This window comes from Oryctolagus cuniculus, chromosome 2 (assembly GCF_964237555.1).
Source record: "Oryctolagus cuniculus chromosome 2, mOryCun1.1, whole genome shotgun sequence".
Lineage (NCBI taxonomy): Eukaryota > Metazoa > Chordata > Mammalia > Lagomorpha > Leporidae > Oryctolagus > Oryctolagus cuniculus.
The window spans coordinates 81,056,294-81,077,916 of record NC_091433.1 but is presented as its reverse complement, the minus strand read 5'-3'; the positions used below and the strand labels follow the sequence as shown (position 1 = coordinate 81,077,916).

The window sequence follows — 21,623 nt, the reverse complement described above, 5'->3', positions numbered from 1 at the left end:
AATCTTTAAAAATTTTTTCAGATTTAATAAAAAGTACAATAAAGTTTTTAGATGTTGGGCTTGGTTTGTTTTGATTTGTTATATTACATAATTTCTGAAAATGTGATCCTTGCACATTATCTAAATTTACACACATACACATTCAGACAATGGGACTTTACAAAGTTCATGGAAAATGTGTCTATCTCTTAATACCACTCTTCCATGAACTTTTTAATCCCACTTGAATACAGACATATACACACAACCTATAATTCATTACAGAAGTTATAATTTATATAATATTCCCTTGCATTGTTTTTGAGAATTTCTTTCTACTTTTCTATGAACTAAGAGAAATAAGGAGTGGGGGAAATGATACAGGAACCAAAGAATCCATAATGAAGCACTCACTAAATTCTCTAATTAAAGAGGCTTCCAAGACCTCCAATAATCTATTATCAGATTTCTGCTAATCTTCCTTTCCCTCCAAGTCACCAAGCAAGCAAACCAGGAAAGCTAAATAGAATTATCTGTTAGCATTTGGTTCAACTACAGCAAGTCTGTGCAATTTTTAAAAGTATTCAGATGATTTTTTATAAAGACCTGTTACTTTACAGGTATCTAATAATTTTTTGCATAATTGCCAAATATATATATCACAGCTTTGTATGAACAAACTCAATAGAAATAAAGTGTGAATGAAACCTATTAAACACAATAAAATACCACTAAAACGCTAGCAACAGGGGAAGAGGGTAAAAGCCTTTCTCTGCTGTGTCATAGTGAGAAGCCGCAGTGTCCATAAACCAGGAATAAGATTTGACCTGAACTGAAGCCACAACAGTGAAGTGCTTTGTAACTGAACTTCACTATGCAACTGAATAATTCATTATTTTTAATGAATTTCCTCTGTCCTGTAAGTAGCTATAGCCAGTCAGCTGAAATCAACCATTATAAAATGGGAGACTGCAGAGAAAGTTTTCAAGTAAGTCAATTTCAAACTTGCTTAGGCTGTCTACTTTTCCTTTTATATTTACTACTGCTACTTCATACAGCCTGAGATGAAATCTTATAGGACTCATTATTAAGTGGATATTAAGGGTGGCCAAGCCAGCATCCATTCAACCCTAGACCCTTCTTCTACAACACTAATTTAATTCTCATAACAATCAGCTACCCATGAAGCCAATGTGCTTTAGGGAAACTGCCCCACTTGGTCCCATGGTAGCCCCATCAGGTCCAAAAGTAACCCCATTCCCCTTGCCACAGTGACAACTCAGACCTCAGGTCCAAGGGCAAGTATTCCCCTGGCTCTGATTAAAGAATAAAAGCTACAGGTTTGTTTTTTTTTTAAAGATTTATTTGTTTTATTTGAAAAGTTACAGAGAGAGGGGAAGAAACAAAGAGAAAGAGAGCTTCCATCTGTGTTGGTTCACTCCCCAAATGTCCACAACAAGCCAGGAGCCAGGAGCTCCCCCACTGGCCATCTTCTTCGGCTTTCCCAGGAACATTAGCAGGGAGCTGGATCGGAAGCGGAGAAGCCAGGTCACAAATTTGCGTCAATATGGGATGCTGGCCTCCTGGGCTACGCCACAACGCCCACCCCAAAAGATCTGATTTAATTCAGGGCAATGAGACGCAACAAGGGTTTTGGGGAGAATTTCTGAGAACAATACTGTCTTTGTTTCTATAAGAAAACTACCAGGGCCAGTGCTGTGGCTTAGCAGGTAAAGCTGCCGCCTGCACTGCCTATATCCCATATCAACAACGGTTAGAGTTCCAGCTGCTCCCCCTCAAACCAGCTCCCTGCTGGTGTGCCTGGGAAGGCAGTGGACAACAGCCCAAGTGTTTGGGCCCTGCACCTGCATAGGCGTCCTAGAGGAAGCTCCTAGCTACTGGCTTCCAGTCGGCTCAGCACCAGCCGTTGTGGCCGTTTCAGGAGTGAACTAACAGATGGAAGATTTTCTCTCTCTCTCTCTCTCTCTCTCTCTCTCTCTCTCTGCCTCTGTAATTCTGCTTTTCAAATAAATACATGAATCTTAAAAAAAAAAAAAAAAAGCGAAGAAAGAAAGAAAACTACCAGAAAAACACCTTCCACTTGAGATTGTGGACTTCCATAGCCTTTTGCCACCATGATGAAAGTCAGCTTGTGCAAAAAGCCAACACGCCGGCGCCGCGGCTCACTAGGCTAATCCTCCGCCTAGCGGCGCCGGCACACCGGGTTCTAGTCCCGGTCGGGGCGCCGGATTCTGTCCCGGTTGCCCCTCTTCCAGGCCAGCTCTCTGCTGTGGCCAGGGAGTGCAGAGGAGGATGGCCCAAGTGCTTGGGCCCTGCACCCCATGGGAGACCAGGAAAAGCACCTGGCTCCTGGCTCCTGCCATCGGATCAGCGCGCTGGCCGCGGCGGCCATTGGAGGGTGAACCAACGGCAAAGGAAGACCTTTCTCTCTGTCTCTCTCTCTCACTGTCCACTCTGCCTGTCAAAAAAAAAAAAAGCCAACACACAGAAGAAAGCAGAAATGAAAATTGGAGCCACAGCCAATGCACTAAAGCAGCCTGAACTCAGCCTATCTTGACCTTCAAGGTAAACGGGTAAGTTTCCTTATTTTTTAAGCCTGTTTGAATCAAGTTTTCTGCACCTGCACTCTGACAAACACAATTGTATATATATATATATATATATATAACTGTGTAGTCAAACCCTTTCTTTAATCTCTTTAAGAAAATTGTTTTAGATTTAAAAAATAGTCATGGTAAAGCATACAGAACCAAAGGTTTCCTTATTTCATAAGTAGAAAGTGTTAAACTTTTAGGATCAGAGTAAGAATCGAAATAACCTTCCAGCAATAATTTAACAAAATTATAACTTATCTAAATTGGAGTGATGTTTAAGTTTAGATGAACACTCTTCATTGGCTAGAAATTCAGCACAGTTAGGTAGAAACCAAAATGCATAAGGTTTACAACAAAACCAACTTAAAGTATGAGAAGAAAATGGAAAGATAAAAAGACTGGGTGAAAAAGACATTGGAAAATTCATACACAATTTTGTATGCAATTCTGTAGGCAACTATAAGTGCAGATTTCTCACAAGAACATCAAATACAGTCTCCTAAGACAGGGTAAGTTTATATTCATGTAACATAAGTATGAAGGAAGATCAGCAATTTTATTATTGTGTACCTTCTGAAAGGAAAAATGTTATCCTCCAGGCCAATAACTTTTCCGCTGTACTTGAGTGACTGCACTGTATGAATGTGCAGCAAACACACATTAGATACCTAGGTGATGACTCATGTTTCACATCAGATTTATAGGAGGGCTGCCAAGCTCTGATAAGTTTGTTTTTTGTTTTGTTTTGTTTTGATGGCTCCTTTTATTCCTACCACAAACTAAGAACCAATACCTCTACCTTCGGGGTTTCCAGGGGAGCTAAAGAAAAGGTGACTCCGCCACTGGCGAGAGCCAGCCTAGGAGTAGAGGAATCACAGAAAGGAAGAGGCAGAGCGCTGCAGTCACGGGGAGCCGGTTCCTGAAGGAAGGGCACTGTTCCACTACGTTCTCTTTTTCAAGAACTCGAAACGATTCCAAGTTCTCATTTCCCCATGAAGAAAGTGTTCAAAAATGATCCTCTTAACCCTCCCTCGATTTAAACATTTTATGAAAGGAAAGGAAAAGCTGACTATTATTAATAACCACCTTTTACAAGACATAAGATTAACTTTTATCAAAGAGCTAAAGTCTCCAAAACCAAATAATTTATTTCTTGGTATTTCCTTGAGGGCAAATAATCTTATTTATTTGTTCAATGGAAGCAAATATTCCTGTGGTGACCAGATTCAGATCAGCATGCCCAAATTAAACATTTTTCTCTATAGAAGAATCAAATATAATTATATCCCAATTCTACAATTACATCCAAATATTAGCAGCAGCAAAAATGACAAGCTACCCAGGAATAAACCAAATATGAGAATACAAGATCCATTTTACAGACAACTAGAAAAATTTACCAGGACATCAAAAAAGGGTCAGGTGAGACACACTGACTCAAAACCTTTAATGTATTAACTAAATCAATACACTCTAGGAGCAATACCAAGAAAAAATGTCAGCAAAATTTTTCATCAAACCGCACACATTTATATTAAAGTTCACCAGGAAAAGAAAATGCTCAAGAGCAGCACTTTAAAAAATGACTAAATGAAACAAGTAAGGGAAAACACCTTCCTAAATGTGAAATAGAACAAAACCACAGTAATTCAAGCAGTGTGTACTTGGTGTAAGAACAGAGAAATAAAGCAATGGAACAAAACATACCATGTCCAATCCTATATGTAGAAAACCCTGAAGATTCCAAAAATAATAAACAAATTCAGTAAATCAGAAAACAAAACGCATACACAAACATGAGTTCCATTTCTTTACACCAATAACTTTCTACCCAAAAATGAAATCAAGAAAACAATCTCATTTATGATCAAAAAGAATAAAATACTAAGGAATAAATTTAAGAAAATGAAAAAAAAAATCCATACATGTAGAACAATGAGAGAATTGGAAAATGACAGTGATAAATTTTAAAAATCACATGTGGATATATTACAATAACTAATATTATTAAAATGTCCACACTACCCAAAGCAATATACAGATTCAACAGAATTATTAGCAAAATTCCATGGGGCCAGAGTAGTGGTGCAGTGGGTTAAGCGGCTGCTTGCAATGCCAGCATCCTACATACAAGTGCCAGTTCATGTCCTAGCTGCTCACTTGCAATTCACTTCCCTGCTAATGGCCTGTGAAAGCAGTAGAAGACAGCCCAAGTGGGCCCCTGCACCCACAAGGGAGACTGGGAAGAAGCTCCTGGCTTAGGATCTGCCCAAATCTGATCATTGAAGCCATTTGGGGAGTGAACCACCAGATGGAAGACCTCTCCGTCCTCTTTCCCTCTTTCTGCCTGTAACTCTGACTCTCAAATAAAAAAATCTTTAAAAAATAAAATAAAACTTAACAGTCACAAAAAAGTCAACTCAAAATAGATTAAACATAAGACCTAAAACTAAGTTTTCTAGAAGATAACCAAGAGGGAAAACTCCTTTATACTGGCCTTGCTATGATTTTTTGGATATCACACCAAAAGCTCAAGCAACAAAAGCAATAAAGAAGTGGGGCTACCTCAAACAAAAAGCTTCTGTAAAGTAAAGGAACCAATCAACAAAATTAAAAGGCAGTTTACAGATTGGGTGGAAATACTTACAAAATAGATATCAGATAAGGGGTTACTATGCAGAATTCATAAAGAACTCCCACTACTCAAAAGCTCTGTGGATCCAAAGCCAGGAGCCAGGAGCTGAATCCCTTGGGTGCAGGGGCCCAAGGACTTGGGCCATCTTCTACTGCTTTCCCAGGCCATAGCAGAGAGCTGGATAAGAAGAGCAGCAGCCAGGACCTAGAACCGGCACCCACATAGGATGCCAGTGCTACAAGCCCACTGCACCACAGCAACAGCCCCTCAATTGTCTCTTAAGCCTGCTATAACCACTCCATTTTGCCAAAAGTGCCCGTGTTAAGGTGACCAAGGACCTTTATGTTGCCAAATCCTATTCCAATTCTGAATTCTCACTTGGCTCAATGCACCAGCAGCAAATGACACAATTAATCACACCTATTTTCTTGAAACACTTTTATTACACTTCTGTGATAACTCTTGTTCTCAATCTACATAGATAAGAATTCCTTTTCAGTCCCTTTGCCAGTTTAGTGCATCCCTAAGGAACTGAGAGTGCTGGGAACTTGACCACTTCAATGCAGTCTTTCTCCATTATTAACCCGAGCCAAATGGATGCTCTTTCAAAATTGTTTAAGATTAGGAAACAAAAAAGAAGTCAGAAGGAGATAAACCAGTACAATTGAGGTGGATCTCTAACGGTTACCCATCAAAATCCTCACAAAATTGCCCTTGTTTGAGAAGAGGAATGAGTGGGAGCATTGTCATGCTGGAGAAACAACCTCCAGGGAAGATTTCCTGAGCATGTTTCCGCGAGAGCTTTGGTTGACTTGCTCAAGACACTCTCATAACAAGCAGATGTTATCATTCTGTGGCCCTTCAGAAACAGGACAAGCAAAACACCGTGAGCATCCATGATCTTTACTCTCCACCAATCCACGTTTGCTTTTTTTTTTTTTTTTTTTTTTTTTTTTTTTTTTTTTGGACAGGCAGAGTGGACAGTGAGAGAGAGAGAAAAAGGTCTTTCTTTTCCATTGGTTCACCCTCCAGTGGCCTCTGAGGCCGGCGCACCGCGCTGATCCGAAGCCAGGAGCCAGGTGCTTCTCCTGGTCTTCCATGCAGGTGCAGGGCCCAAGCACTTGGGCCATCCTCCACTGCCTTCCCGGGCCACAGCGGAGAGCTGGAGTGGAAGAGGGGCAACCAGGACAGAATCCGGCGCCCCGACCGGGACTAGAACCTGGTGTGCCAGCACCGCAGGTGGAGGATTAGCCTATTGAGCTGCGGCGCGGGCCCACTTCTGCTTTCACGTGACCACTTCCACCTCTCAGTAGCCATTGTGTCTTTTGTCTTCAGGATCACACAGGTAAAGCCATATTTTACCTCCTGTTATAATTCTCCCAAGAAATGCTTCAGGATCTCAATCCCACTTGTTTAAAATTTCCACTGAAGGGTCCGCTCTTGTTTGCAGTTGTTCTGAGCACAACAGTTTTGCCCATCAAGCAGAAAGTTCGCTGTACTTCAGCTTTTCAGTCATAATTGCGTAAGTTGAGCCCTTTGAGATGTTTCCGCTGTGGATCATCGATCCTCTTCAATGAAGGTATGACAGACATTAATTTTTTTCCTCACCAACTGATGTGGATAATTTGACACTATAGATTTTATCTTTGACACTGTCATCCCTTCTTTAAAGAAAAATTTTTATTTATTGATCTGAGAGGCAGAGTTACAGACAGCAAGGTCTTCCATCCACTGGTTTACTCCCCAAATGGCTGCAACAGCTGGAACTGAGCTGATCGGAAGCCAGGAGCCAGGAGCCACTTCCAGGTCTCCCACACAGGTGCAGGGGCCAAGCACTCCAGCCATCCTCCACTGCTTTCCCAGGCCATAAGCAGAGAGCTGGATCGGAAGAGGTGAAACTGGGACACAGACCAGTGCCCATAAGGGATGCCGGCACCGCAGGCGGAGGCCAAGCCCACTATGCCACAGCGCTGGCACCTGCCATCCCTTCTTAAAACAAATTATGTATTTGTAAACCACTGATTTCTTTGGGGTGCTGTGTCTGCAAAGTTTTCCTAAGACATCAGTAATTTCATCAATCTCCCACCAAAGCTTCTGGATGTTTTTCTTGCTTTCCTCGTAGCAGAATGCATGTTGCTCTTATAAAGGCTCTTTTTCAAACAGATGTCTTATTCTTCCAAACACCTCAAACAAGATCCCAGTCAGACACATTATAACAAATTAATTTTGGTGCAAAAATAAATGAAATCTGTTCATAGTGTTTTCACAATATCACTTCCCATGAAACATTTTTGATTGAAAGGCAGAGAAAGGGAGAGTTCCTATCAGCTGGTTCACTCCCGAAATGCCTGCAATGGCCGAGCCTCAAATAGGCCAAAGCCAGGAGCCAGAACGCAATCCAGGTCTCCCATATGAGTGGTAGGGACCCAACTACTTGAGGCATCACCTGCTCTCTTGCAGAATGTGCATTAGCAGGAAGCTAGAATCGGCAGCTGAGGCAGGAACTGAATCCAGGCACTCTGATATGGGATGCAGGCATATTAATGGCCAGGCCAAATTCCTGCTCCTTCATGAACTTTTTAGAAGACCTCTCAAATAGATCAATGGAAAAGAACTGACATTCCAAAACTAAAAGAGGCATTTATGGCCAGATCATTTTTTGTAGCAAAGCTACCGAGTCCATTCGATGGCAAAGGAATGGGCTCTTCAACAGACGGTGCTGGGTCCACTGAGTTTGCACGTGCAAAAGAGTGACGCCATGCCCTGCAAAGTCCATATAACATACCAACGACTCCAAAACAAGCACAAAAGCCATAAAGCACACAGGAAAATCTTCATGACTCTGGATTCGGCAATGAATTCATAGATATGACACCAAAAGAAAAAATAAAGTGGACTGCATCGAAATTAAAAATTTTATGAATCAAAGAATATCAAAAAGTGAAAAAATCAGATGAGATATTACTTGCAAATCATACATATGATAATGATTTAATATTCAAAATATATAAAGGTCTCCTATAAGTCAACAACAGAAAGCCGGACAACTCAAAAAATGGGCAGAAGATTGAGTAGACAGCTCCCCAGAGAAGATATATAAACATCCAATAAGCACGTGAAGAGATCCTCAACATCATTTGTCACTAAGGAAATGCAAATCGAAACCACAATAAGATACCACTTCACCACTCACTAGAATTAGTACCATCAAAACAAAAAAGTAAGTTTGGCGAGAGAGTGACAAAAGTGGAACACCTATATATTACCATTGTGGAAAACAACCTGGCAGTCTCTCAAAAAGCTAAACAGAAAGCTTAGCACATGATTCAGCAAGACCACTCCTACAAGTGAAACCAGATACTTGTATACCAAGGTTCATCACACCATTATTCACAACAACCAAATAATGCAACAGTCCCAAGTGTCCATAAACACATGAATAGATAAAATATTATGTCTACAAACACACACACACATACACACAGTGAAACATTACTCAGTCATACAAAGATCAAGTTATGATACGTGCCACACAAGGAGGGACCTTGAAAACAGTATGCCAAGTGAGGCTTGCCAGATACAAAATATATACTAATGATTCCATTTATATGAAATATCCAGAATACACACATTTGTAAAGAAAATATATTTGAGGTTACCATCTGGGTGGAGGAGGAGGCAATGGGGAGTTACTGCTTTGTTTTGTTTGAGATAATGAAGTTCTAGAAATAGTAGTAATGATTGCACAACACAGTGAGGGTAACTGTCACCAAATCACACATTTAAAAATGGGTAAGGGGGCCGGCACTGTGATGTAGTAGGTAAAGTCGCCACCTGCAGTGCTGGCATCCCATATGGGTAACCGGTTCGAGTCCCAGCTGCTGTGGGGAACCCCACAGGAATCCAAAAAGAGTTACAAATCACCACTAAGCCAATAAATAAAATCCAAAGTGGAGCCCCGCGTTTTCACTTTCAGTGCTTAGCATAAGTAACTCCATCTTGCTGGGCACTGGAGTTGAAAGCGTATGATGACATACACAAACATCTGCCACTGTACGGATAGGCTGGTGGTGACATGCTGCCTGAGATTATCTATATGGTGGCAGGTGCATCTGCATATAAGGCATCTGCCGCTTTTTGGATAAGCTTCAACAGCATTACAACGTGCGCTAATATGCTACTATGCTTCTGGCAAACACACAGATAGACCCCTGCAACCTAGATGATAAAAAATACGAATACATGATTGGTGACACCTATTGACCTCACCTACTGACACATGATTGGTGACACCTATGGACCTCACCTATTAACTGACACGTGATTGGTGACACCCAATAACCTCACCAACTACAGAAAGTGAATAAAAAGCAAGCCTCACAGACGCTCTTCATCCTTTTGGGGAACCATGGCTCATTGCGAGTGATGGCCGAGTGGATCCGCCACATCTTGCAGAGACTACTCGATTCTCTGCTGGACGCAACCTCGCCTAGACGACTAGCCGCTGCTGAAGCCGACATCAAAGCCAGACCAAACTCCTACATCTCTGCATTTGACCTGGAGGGCGACTACGACTTCTTACCTCCATCTCAGAACTCCGAGCCTACTGCTCAGAGCGCCGGTCATTCCACAGCTACTGCCCGTTAAGTGACTGATCAGAGATCCTGTCTCTCGGAGTGGTAACGGGGAATAACGGACTCTGGACTTGTAGCTTTTGCTTTCGTGACCGTGATCCGAACCTTGCAAAAGGAGCTTTTATGATGTGAGATTAGCCATGTGTGACTAGAGTGATTATGCTTTCTATGCTTTACACATATTATCATTGCTGGATATTATATGAGATTGTTCTACTCCTAGATGTGTGTTGACCTGTGGACTAATAATATATTGAGTGGTAGTGAATAATAAATTATATTGAAAAGGCCGTTAAGATTCTTCCCCATGCTCCAACACGTCACGTTAGCCTTGTCAAACTGCGTCACAAGTGGTGCTCGCAATAGCTGCTCCACTTCCAATCCAGCTCTCTGCTACGGCCTGAGAAAGCAGCAGAAGATGGCCCAAGTCCTTGGGCCCCTGCACCCATGTGGGAGACCTGGAGGAGGCTCCTGCTTCCTGGCTTCGGATCTGCACAGCTCCATCCCTTGCAGCCAATTGGGGAGTGAACCAGCGGATGGAAGATCTCTCTCTCTGCCTCTCCTTCTCTGTTTAACTCTACCAAATAAATAAATAAATCTTAAAAATAAATAAATAAAAATTTTGTGTTATGCATATTTTATAATTTGTAAAAAAAAAAAAAAGGAAAAAAAATCATTCATATCGTGTTGTTTCACAACTCTCCCATCAGCTCCTGAGAGTAAAATACCCCATCCGACATATATTTCTTTGGCATATTGGTTACAAAATCGCACACTTCTGCAGACCCAAGGATGGCGGCAAAGGCTGCGCTATTGTAAAAGAAACAGACATCTATGAAGGAAATCTACATTAGTGATGGAAACAGCTAAAGGATGTAGAGACTGGGGGTCTAACTCCTGGCCAGATGGTCATTCCCTGGGAGACTTCAGCCACCTAACAAAACAACCTTTGCCTCACGGTGTACCTTCTCCATAGCCTGAAACCAGCTCCCTCCCCCAACAAGCACAGGAAGCCCCTAGGCCTTTGTTGAGGGCTATTTAAGTACCCACCGTCTAACCTTGCTTTGAGTCTCATTCTTTGTGTATGGCTCTTGTGTTTCTTCACATTGATAAATGTTAGGATTTTGTTCCCATCTATTAAGTTGTCTATTGTCGGGTTATTTCAAAGACTAAAGCTCCCAAAATTTTAAAGGGGGAAAAAAGATTAAATTTAAAACTTCCCTAAAGTTTCCATTTCCCCCAGAATGTACAAAATAATACACTATGCCCTACATAATCTGTCCCCCTGTTTTTCCGGTCTGACTTAATCTCCTATTATACTTCCCCTACTAGCTTACTGGTCTCCTAGGCTGCTCTTTGAATAACCCAAGCACGGCTCCCATGATGCCTCTGCACATTCATTCTTTCCAGATCAGATGCATCCCAGAATCCCCTGCATCTGATGGCCAGCTCTGAATGTGATGCCCAGCTCCGAGTTCCAGCCTCCTGCTAACGCACACCCTGGGAGGCAGCAGGTAATGACTGAAGTAACTGGGCACCTGTCACCCACGCAGAAGACCTGGATGTTGTCCCATGCTCCTGGCTTTGCCCAGGCCCAGCCATTGTGGGCATTTGCAGGAGTATTCTGTCTCTGCCTCTCAAAACTAATTAATTAACTTGTTTTTTTTTTTTAATTCCATTTTCAGTAAGTCCTCCCCTGAATGCCTATTGTAAAACTGTGCTTCCTACCCACGTGCACCTTTCAACTCTCTTTTCTATAGCAGTCTCTATAGGATTTACACCTGTGACAAATGACATATTTGATTTTTTTTTTGCCTCTTTCCACCCAAATGTGAGCTCCAAGAGCAAAAAAGTTTTTGGACTGTGTTGTTCATTATTGGTATCCCTAGTGCTAGAGCAAGGCTCAATTAATACTTGTTGAGTTCATAAAGGGAGATTGCACTTAAATGATGTCAAAATCTGAATTATCCCACCCATCCTGACCTCCAAGCCCCTAAAAACTAACATACCAAACTACATGTAGTTGAAGTATGCTGCCAAAGGTTCCTAAATTAACCTCCGAAGGACTTTATCACCCTCTTCCATAGGGAGCAGTATTTCTCCATATCAAACCAATCAACAAAGCTCGTATGAAACCTGAAAATAAAAAAGTTACTGAAGTCTGCACGACTGGAACTCAAGACATCCAACAGAACTTTGTAAAACCACGATCGGCCAACGCCTTCCCTCGACCGCACTGTGCAACCCGAGGCGGCTCAGTTTCTGCACCAGCAAAGGCCGCCTCTGCAGGACAGAACGCCCCGGGCCGCAAGGGGCGGGGAGCACCCAGGCCAGCCGGCTGCCCGGCACCATTCTCCCAGGCGCTCCGGTGGGAGAGCTCTGAGGGAGAACGTCCGTTTGTTAAGGAGTCCCCCCAAAAGCAGCGCTGAGGCCTACAGGGACAGCTCAGCCCCAGAAGACGGAGGACACGTTACCCTGAGAAGAGCCAGGTCAACGGGACTTCTCCTTCAGCGGGAGGGCTCGTGGGGCGCCACGACACCAAGGCCTGCAACCCGGGCATCCAGGACAGGCGTCCACCCTACACACTTTATTCCCGCGCTGCAGAAAGCACCGCACGGCGTCACCGGCGCGCACACCACGCACCAGCTCTGGCAGAACAGCCCGCCCTCCCTGGATCCCCGGGGCCACGCCCCCCGGCCCGGGCCACGCCCCGTCCGGCCGCCCCTCGCTCGTCGCCGCAGCCCCTTGCCGCGGAGGCCAGCGCGGCGCGGCACGCATGCGCACAGGCCATCGCTGCCGCTGAGCACTTCGGGAAGTGTAGTCTCTGCGCGGGTGCCCGCGGGCCGCCCGGAGCCCGGCATCCCGGCGGAACGTGGAGAAGTCAGAGCACTCCTGGCACCCGGCCCTTCTTGCATCTTCACCTCTGTCCAGTCACCACTCAGTCCCTCACGCACGCACACCAGCCCCACGCGCTCGGCTGCGGTGGGGGGCGCGCCCAGGAGGAGCGCCCGAGACCCCCTCTTCCCCTCAGCAGCGTATGCGGGGGGGAGAGGCGGGGTCCGCCGCCCGCCCCGCGCCGCGCCGCGCCGTCACCCTCCCCGCCTCCTCTCTCCGCGCGCGGCGGGCGTCGGGCCGGTGCCGGGATCGAGGCGGCGGCCCCCGCAGCGGCGGCCGCAGGAGGGGCGGCGGCGGTGGGCGCCGCGGGCGATGCCTCTGCCCGGCTGCTCCGGCGGGGGGCAGAGCGAGCGGCGGCGGCGCGGGAGGAGGCGGGGGGCGGCGGCTGCGGCGGCGGCTGCAGCAGAGGGGCCGAGAGCTGGCGGCGGCGGTGGTCGTGAAGGGCATCGGCGGCGGCGGCGGCGGTGATGGCACCGACGATGTGAGTGCCTGCTGGCTTGGGGAGCCCCGGGGCCGCCGAGCCTGAGGAGGCGGGCGGTCGTCCGGCGGCTGCGGGAGCGGGCGGACAGGGACGGCCGAGGGACGTGGTGTGCAGGCGGGAGCCGCGGCCGCCGCGCGTCCGGCAGAGGCCAGCGCCGGAGCCGGGCCGGTGCGAGGGGGCCCGGGCGGCGGCGGGGGCGGCGCAGGCCGAGGGGCGCCTGCGATTGTTCTCAACCCCCTCCCCCACCCCATCCCGTGTGTCTGTTTGTCGCCTGCAGCTGAAGATGGAAAGAGCCAGGCGGAGGGGAGGCGGCGGCAGCGGCGGCGGCGGCCGCGGCCGCGGAGGCAAGAATGTAGGGGGCTCTGGCCTAAGCAAGAGTAGACTCTATCCCCAGGCCCAGCACTCCCACTACCCCCACTACGCCGCGGCGGCCACCCCCAATCAGGCCGGGGGCGCGGCCGAAATCCAGGAGCTGGCCTCCAAACGAGTGGACATCCAGAAAAAGAGGTTTTACCTCGACGTGAAGCAGAGCTCGCGGGGCCGCTTCCTAAAGATAGCCGAAGTGTGGATAGGGAGAGGCCGGCAGGACAATATCAGGAAGAGTAAGCTGACCCTGTCCCTGTCTGTGGCCGCGGAGCTCAAGGACTGTCTGGGGGACTTCATCGAGCACTACGCCCACCTGGGCCTCAAGGGCCACCGGCCCGAGCACGGCCACGGCAAGGAGCCGGGCTCCCGGAGGAGGCAGAAGCACGCGGCACCCTCCCCGCCCGTGTCCGTGGGGTCGGAGGAGCATCCGCACAGTGTCCTCAAGACGGACTATATAGAGAGGGACAATAGGAAGTATTACCTGGACCTCAAGGAGAACCAGCGGGGTCGCTTCCTGAGGATCCGGCAGACCATGATGCGGGGCGCTGGCATGATAGGCTATTTTGGCCACAGTTTGGGCCAGGAGCAGACGATCGTCCTCCCAGCCCAGGGGATGATCGAGTTCCGGGATGCCTTGGTTCAGCTGATCGAAGACTATGGCGAAGGGGACATCGAAGAACGCAGAGGTGGGGACGACGACCCGCTTGAACTCCCGGAGGGGACTTCTTTCAGAGTGGACAATAAAAGGTTCTACTTTGATGTGGGCTCTAATAAATATGGAATTTTCCTGAAGGTAAGTGAGGTGAGGCCACCTTACCGTAATACTATTACTGTTCCGTTCAAAGCTTGGACAAGGTTTGGGGAGAATTTTATCAAGTATGAAGAAGAGATGAGGAAAATTTGCAACAGCCATAAAGAAAAGAGAATGGATGGCAGAAGGGCCAGTGGTGAAGAAGGAGAATGCCTCGACTAGAAATTGAACTCCATCAGGCAAAATTTAAAATCTTAAATTGGCTAAAAGTACTGATCCATTATCATTTTGGAGAAGTTTTTCCTCTTTTTTGGCCCTTTGTTATCAGTAGTACCTCCAGTAGTCTATACTTCAAGGAGTCTGATTCTCATGTTATGTTAAGCATAGCTCACTCTCATTCTTATGGGAATCCCAACTTTCCCAAAGCTAAATTAGTTTAGCTACTTCAGCTGCTCCAGACTATTGAAGTATGCAAATCAGCACAAAATGTGACATTCTGACCTTCTAAATACCGTAACTAAGATTTACATTGCATTATGACATAATCCTGAACAAAGATACGGATACTTAAATACGGAAGTGTGACTTTCTATTTCACAAGTCCCCCCCCCAAAAGTATCCCATTCCTACTTCATTAAAAGCTGCCAAGTTTGCCTGTAGGACAGTTACCACAGAAACAGAAATTGACCTCCGGTATAGTATGCATACTTATTTATAAAAGTGCAAGTAGAAACATTGTCCATTGGGTAATCGAATATTAAACAGTATCATTAAAGAAACAAATCTCATTAGCCACTTAAACCTTAAAAATAAGTGTCTCAATATTTAATAGTAACTCTAGTATTCTATAATTTCAAATTTTGTGGTAACTCTACAGCTCATAGTTGCCATATCAAAGCCATGGGAGAGTTTTAATCGGTTCCTCTAAATGACTAACAGGTCCATCTTCACGTCTGTTGATTGTACCATATGTATTTATTGACTTTCCAAAGTTTCAGGAATTACTTTTTTATGTTAGTATTGGGTGAGAGGCTTCGTCCAGTGGCTTTGCTATGGAAATCTTGGTGTTTTAGTTTTTCATGCTAATTTAAGATTGTGAGAGGTTCCCTCCTGCCCCCCCCAAAATATATCATGGACTCAAGATGTTATATTTTATGCTTCTTCTTTAACACTCTTTCAGAGGGGTTGGTATACCAGTTAACTGATAAAGTGATATAAAAATAACATCTGTAATAAAACATTTTAGTAGCACTTTTGCAGTTGCTACCCTGAAAACCATGTCAACTCTTCCAGAATAAACCCGACTTTTACAGGTGTTTAATTCCAGAAAAAAAAAAAAAAACCCACATGTTTTTTCTAAAAAGAAAAACATTTAGAATTCAAATTATCAGTATAAAAATATTATTTGAAGATTGGTTATAAATATATTTAAAAGAAGATTTCAGGCATTTTCTAAGGTGCTTTTTATGATTCTTAAAGAGGTTTACTTTACACAAGAATCACCCATTTACCTGTATTAAAAATTACTTTCCAGGAAGTGCCACAGCAATCTTTGAACACCTAAGCAATTTTTTTAAACAAGTGGATATAGTGTCTATGTGTACCAACCCATCCTGTATTAACTGCCTGAGATTTCATCTCCTGAGCTACATTTTACTCTGAATGAAATAACTGTCTTTTAACTTGGCTTTATTCATTTCCCATACAATTAAGTCCATATATTCATGTTTAAGAGCCAGAACACTGATTCCAACTCCCAAACATAGCTCTTATTGATGAGAGCTGGCTTCTTGGATTGAGATCAGAATGTAGCTCTTCTTCTGTATACTCTAAGAAATTCAGAATTATTTTAACAGTTCTTTCCTCCAAAGGTTTGCCCCCAAATACATTTAAGTATAAGGTCACTAAGGAAACCTAACAGGACGAATTAAGAAATTAATTTCATTGGTTTCTGCTACTTGAGAACAAGCAATCAGTAACCCAGGCCTATATACTGGTGTTGGTTTGCAGATTGTATTTCACGTTTCCTCAGCTAGTATGAAGGAATCTCAGTTCATTATAATTGTGGACCATCTGGATCGCTACGGAACAACGGAAGGTTAGAAGATAATGTTAGTACTAGAGTTAATAGCACATGGTGGGTGTTGAGACTCTAAAAGTAGCAAGGATTTTTAAACAGTCCTAACTGTAAAAATAACTATGTAGTCTTGCTAAAAAGTAGTTCCTGGTATATGAAGGAGTGATGTGCACTTGAATTACTGTACTACTGATTGTTATTGCTGCCCATCATAGTGCCTATTAATAATAATTAACCTGTCAGACTTTGGCAAACTGGAGCTTTGAATATCCCAGTATTCGATTGTTCCTCTCACTATCATTATGAGTGTATACTCTCTCTTAAAATCTTCCTTTCTAAAGTTTTTATATGCATTAGGTCTAAATCATTCTTTTTTGGTCTTTAGTTTGATAAAATTTGAATATGTGTGTCTATATACATACCGATACATATATGCGCACACATACTACAATGTCAGTATCATATCTAAGTATCCTTCATTCATTGAATGTAAATATTAGTTTGATTTTGCATTAGTTATTTAAGTAAAGTACTAGTTAAGCCGCCAAGTTTCCTATCATGTATGTGTACTTCAAAGTTTTTACCATCTCACTGTTGCAGATTGGACAGATGCATCTATATGCGCTAGAATCATTAAGCCTTCTACCAGTCCTTTTGTTTCACTTTTTCATAGTTCATGTATTCACTGAAAAATGAAATGATGCTATGATTTTTTATTTGATACTTAAAATTCCCAAAAATTCATTAGCCATAATATGATCCCGCTCAAAACTCTGGTATTAGGACATGTATTGCCATGTATCTTGTAAAGTAAGCTACTATTCTTATCTGTGCAATATACATTTTATTTATTGTCATTTGTAACATAAATGGAGCTGCAAGTGTACATGGTATTCTTCAAAGTAACAGGATCCCTGCCTTGATGATATTAAACTCTTAAGGCACCTGGATGTTAGTTTAAAAATGAGCGTAAAGTAGTAACCAAACTTACTAGTTCACTGTATAATGCTAAAACACTGATGATGTTTGCACATAATAATCCAAGCATAATGTGGTACAGACTCAAAACTGTAACAATATAAGCTAATCGTATGAAATTTGGAAACGGGTTCCTCATGATAGTTGGCAGTATGCTCCTAGCAATTGAAAGCAGCACTAATCTGTTGCTTATATGCAAATGATGCAATGTATTATAAAGGTATTAAAGTTCTGCCACATTTTATAATTTTCCTTGTTAAAGCCCCAAACTGCCATGTCCCTTAAACTTGAGTCAAACACAAGCTTATTTGCACTAAAGAGCATGGCCAAAAAATAAATGACAGGGTGGAAAAGCTAGTTGGAACCTCTTGAAATAGTTGGTTCTAATGGGAGAATTTCACATTTGTCTATTTGCAAAGCTATATGGTCCAGGCAGACAATCTGTCAGTTCACTAATTTAATAATGCACTTTACCTTTTGTATATAGAAGATGTACATTTATGCCACTTGACAGGTGGGATGTGTTTCGATAACTATGTAGCTAGAACCTATAGGGTGATCTCTTGCATGCATATGTTTGTGTTGGAACCGTTGTAGTAACAGGTTTCCATTAGGTCAATGTAACGGAGAAGGGTAGAAGATGCTTTTGAAACAAATCCCAATATATTTAACAAAGAATTTTAAAGTAGAGTTCACATTTGTATTCTTAAGGACTAGAATAAATTTAAAAAAAATAACTATTTCTAACCCAGATTAGTATTGCAGTTGAGGCTATGTCTAGTTAAGGATCCCTATAATACCCTGAAAGTTCATTTTGAAAATGTGTCCTGACGAAAAAATTTTTAAATGATTCTGTTTTATTGTTGATGTATGTTCAAGTAACTAATAAAAAAGATAGTACATGATACTATACAAGAATTCAAAATATGGTTAGCTGATATGGCATCATTTAAAAACCATTCTGAAAAAGAAATAAAGTTTAAAGTTAAGGAAATGCAAAGAGCCTAAGAACAGTTGCTAAATAAATACAATATTTCAAAAATTGCGAAAGTACTAACCTTCACCAACTGAAAAGGGTATTGGGGGATTTAGTGTCTCCTTCCATCCTAAAAACTTCCTAAGTGTACATTTGGAAGCTAGATAAGTGTTGCTTAATAATAGGCTGTGCAGTATGTACTTTACTGAGAATCACTGTGTACTAACAATTCATCAAGAGTGTGCTATATTTACTGCATTCATTTTATATCTATAGATAAGAGTACATTATATATAGTCATCCTATCTTAATATAATCATGTGTTTATATTGTAATTTTACAAATATTTTCAGTAAAATAAACATCTGAGCTGCACAATCTGAAGAGGATGAAATTGGAATATACCCTCAGATACTCATTTTTAATGAGCAGCTACCATTAAAAGCTGATGTATGTATTGTCATTCCTTTAATATTTCTTTTATGGTTTATTTTAACATTGAAATGAATAAGGCAATTTGAATTTTCAAGTGATTTTCTGAAAGCATTTTTTTTCATAACTACAAGGGGTGGTTTTTTTTTCCTGTTTATTTCCAAATATCTTTCACTGGAACTCTTTATGAAATCTTATTCCAAGCTATATATAAGGGCTTTCCTTGGTCACCACTTAGCCTGAAGTCTGTCTTTACCAAAACACCAAATGTCTTTGGCAGAATGATTTAATAAGGAGAAGTTAACATTGATTCTATGACTATAGGATAATACAGATGTAATATTTGTCACAACCAGAAAAGAGACCTAAATCTTTCTGAAGTTTCCTTAAAGACTTTTTAACTTTTCTGCAGAAATGGTGGCTAATGGCTAGCCCATCAGAGGAACAGAGTAGGGACATTGACGTGCTGTCGAGACATCCATCACTCACAATACCATGGCAATGACTCTGGGAATGTGGTCTTCCCAATGTAATGTCATGTGAAAAACTGGGTATTTAAAACACAGTAACCCTATCATAAAGAAAACATACCCAAATTTATATAGGTAGATCTTAGAAAAATAATGTGTGTTATATCTTCTTGTGTGATGGGAGAAAAAAAATTCAGTCTTTGTTCTTGTAATATTTTTAACCATTTAAATTTATTTTAGTAATGGGGTTTTAATCAGTATTTTTAAATAGTACAAAATTTGAACACTACAGGTGGGTAGACAGTGGAGAGTAGCAATCAATATTAACAATTCCTTATGTATTCTTCTAGAATTATTCTCCATATACAAGCATATATGTACATATATATTCTTTTTAAACATACAAATAACAACATATACCCTGTCATACTTAATAGTATCAATTTTGGATCTGTCATTTTAAGGGATTTTTTTTCTTTTACTTATATATTATACTTGATCTAGTTAACATATCATTCACTTTTAATTGTGTTAGTATACCAAGGGAGCATCTGGGTAATTTTGAATAAATCCCATTGGTATTTTTAAAGTACAAATATACCTAAATATTGATTTTTTAAATGTACACATATTCCATTATCCCTGTTCCTAACAATCTTGCCTTCCTAAATTTCCTTCTTTCTTTGCTCTAAAAAATTGATCTTTTTCCTGAAGTAATACAGTTCAAGAAGATAAGAATAGCAAATAATTTAAACAACTATTATATTAGATTAACTGTTTTCTAATGAAGAACTGACATATTTAAAAGCTTCAACAAATTACCAGTTCCAATTTTTACTAGTTTTGTTATTAGTATCTTATTTTTATCCATTCTGAGAGTAAATGAGTGTTAGAACTGTAGTAAAAGATTATGCTACAATTCTGTTGAAATCCTTTCATTTGTTAACGTGAAGCTCTTTATGAGAAAGAAAGCCTGTTTAGCAACTTTGTCAAATCTAAGCCTTAAGCCAAGTGGTAACACTAGCTGTGATTATTGAAAGCACTGATTTTTCACTGATAGATCCAGAATCACAAGTCTTTGGGATCTGAAGGTGTTATGATGATTTCGCAGAAGAGTAAAAGCTGGGGGGCTATGAGGTTGCAAATACAATGAAACCATCTCTATTGTCTGCTGAAAGAATATAATTGTTTAAATATGAAATTAGCATTATTACCAGTCATTGAAAATATAAGCAAAACTACTTTATTCGTTCTCCAAGTCTCCCCCTAAAAAATCATTATTCTGTTTCACTTCCATCAAAAGTATACTTTAAGATCACTTTTCTATTAACTACCAAGAAGAAAAATTATCTGGAAAGTTAAAGATCCCATTTAGTTGTAAATTAAAACAACCAAAGTAAAAGTTCCAATACAGTTAGAAATATCTTAAAGAATATGCAGGTTAAGGAAGAATTGTGTTAATGGGTAGGTATTTGTAAATTCTATAAAAATGTTGGAAGATTTAAAAACTTAAAGTGCTGGTTTAACTTTAGACTATCCCTATAATTGGTGGCATAATTTTCTGATTACAAAATGAGTGAGGTGTTGTTGGAAGACAAGATTCTCTTAAGCATATTTTTAATGCATAGTTTGCTTTTATTTCAGTGATGAATAATTCATTGTCCTTTATAGAAACTATAAAACTGGTACAGATCTACAAGTGTTTACTTGTTTAAGCTTAAAATGTAGTGTGTGAGTATGTGTTCACTTCAGAAGTGAATTTTGCTTTAATTTGATTGCCCATCCTTAAAGAGTTTCACATGTTGGTGCTTTATAGTAACTTCTGTTTTCCAGCCTTTATCTTCTTTTCAATATCCCTTGTAAAATGTGCTTACTCTCATTAAGGCCAGTGACATCCACCAATAAATTAAAACATAATGAATTAGTGCTGCTGCAGTGAAGTTACCTTGTAATACAACTATGAGGAAAATAATTCATTTAAATGGAATATATAGTTGCTTCTTCAGTACTATTGGCTTTCTTCTAAGATCAAGTAGCAATTGTTTGTCCTCTCATTGTGTCCCCTTATACATAGTTCTATGAGTTGTTCTATTCAGTTTCATTTCCCTAGGAAATAATGGGGATGAAAAAAAGTCAAAAGTTAAAGTGTAAGATTGGGGAGAAAAGGCTTTTGTTGTTTTTTGTTTTTATCAAACTATTGGTATAAATCATATTTTACCTAAAGTTGGTATTTTATTTTTCTTAGAGAAAATAATGCTCTTCTTCAGGATTTTATTTATTATTTGTTGTGGATTTGATGAAGTTGCCTGAAATTAAGATGTAGATAAGAATAGG

At 41.6% G+C, this 21,623-nt stretch overlaps 2 protein-coding genes and 1 long non-coding RNA gene across 20 annotated transcripts in view; 1 reads left to right on the top strand and 2 right to left on the bottom strand.

Moving 5' to 3' along the window:
- The window catches only part of WRN (WRN RecQ like helicase), a 138,212-nt gene extending 125,737 nt beyond the window's left edge, over window positions 1-12,475 (bottom strand). For 7 of the 8 annotated variants that reach the window (XM_051834127.2, XM_017339061.3, XM_070068523.1 and 4 more), the window contains exon 1: window positions 12,338-12,474. The gene's annotated coding sequence lies outside the window, so the exon portion shown is untranslated. Of the gene's footprint in view, window positions 1-11,872; window positions 12,000-12,337 lie in introns of all 8 variants that reach the window. The other variant, XM_051834121.2, reaches the window with a different exon arrangement.
- Window positions 12,476-12,754: 279 nt separating this feature from the next.
- The window catches only part of PURG (purine rich element binding protein G), a 45,352-nt gene continuing 36,483 nt past the window's right edge, over window positions 12,755-21,623 (top strand). For 3 of the 8 annotated variants that reach the window (XM_070068527.1, XM_070068526.1, XM_051834142.2), the window contains exons 1-3: window positions 12,755-13,239; window positions 13,517-14,398; window positions 16,367-16,454. In XM_070068527.1, coding sequence (XP_069924628.1) covers window positions 12,901-13,239; window positions 13,517-14,398; window positions 16,367-16,454 — 1,309 coding nt within the window. In that variant the 5' untranslated portion in view covers window positions 12,755-12,900. Of the gene's footprint in view, window positions 13,240-13,516; window positions 15,050-16,366; window positions 16,455-21,623 lie in introns of all 8 variants that reach the window. The other 5 variants (XM_051834162.2, XM_051834148.2, XM_051834158.2 and 2 more) reach the window with 3 other exon arrangements.
- LOC103346322 (uncharacterized) overlaps window positions 19,365-21,623 on the bottom strand; it is an 81,403-nt gene continuing 79,144 nt past the window's right edge. For 3 of the 4 annotated variants that reach the window (XR_007914790.2, XR_011386346.1, XR_007914789.2), the window contains 2 exons: window positions 21,508-21,595; window positions 19,365-21,395 (listed from right to left, as the gene is read on the bottom strand). This is a non-coding gene — a long non-coding RNA (uncharacterized lncRNA). The remainder of the gene's footprint in view (window positions 21,396-21,507; window positions 21,596-21,623) is intronic. The other variant, XR_011386345.1, reaches the window with a different exon arrangement.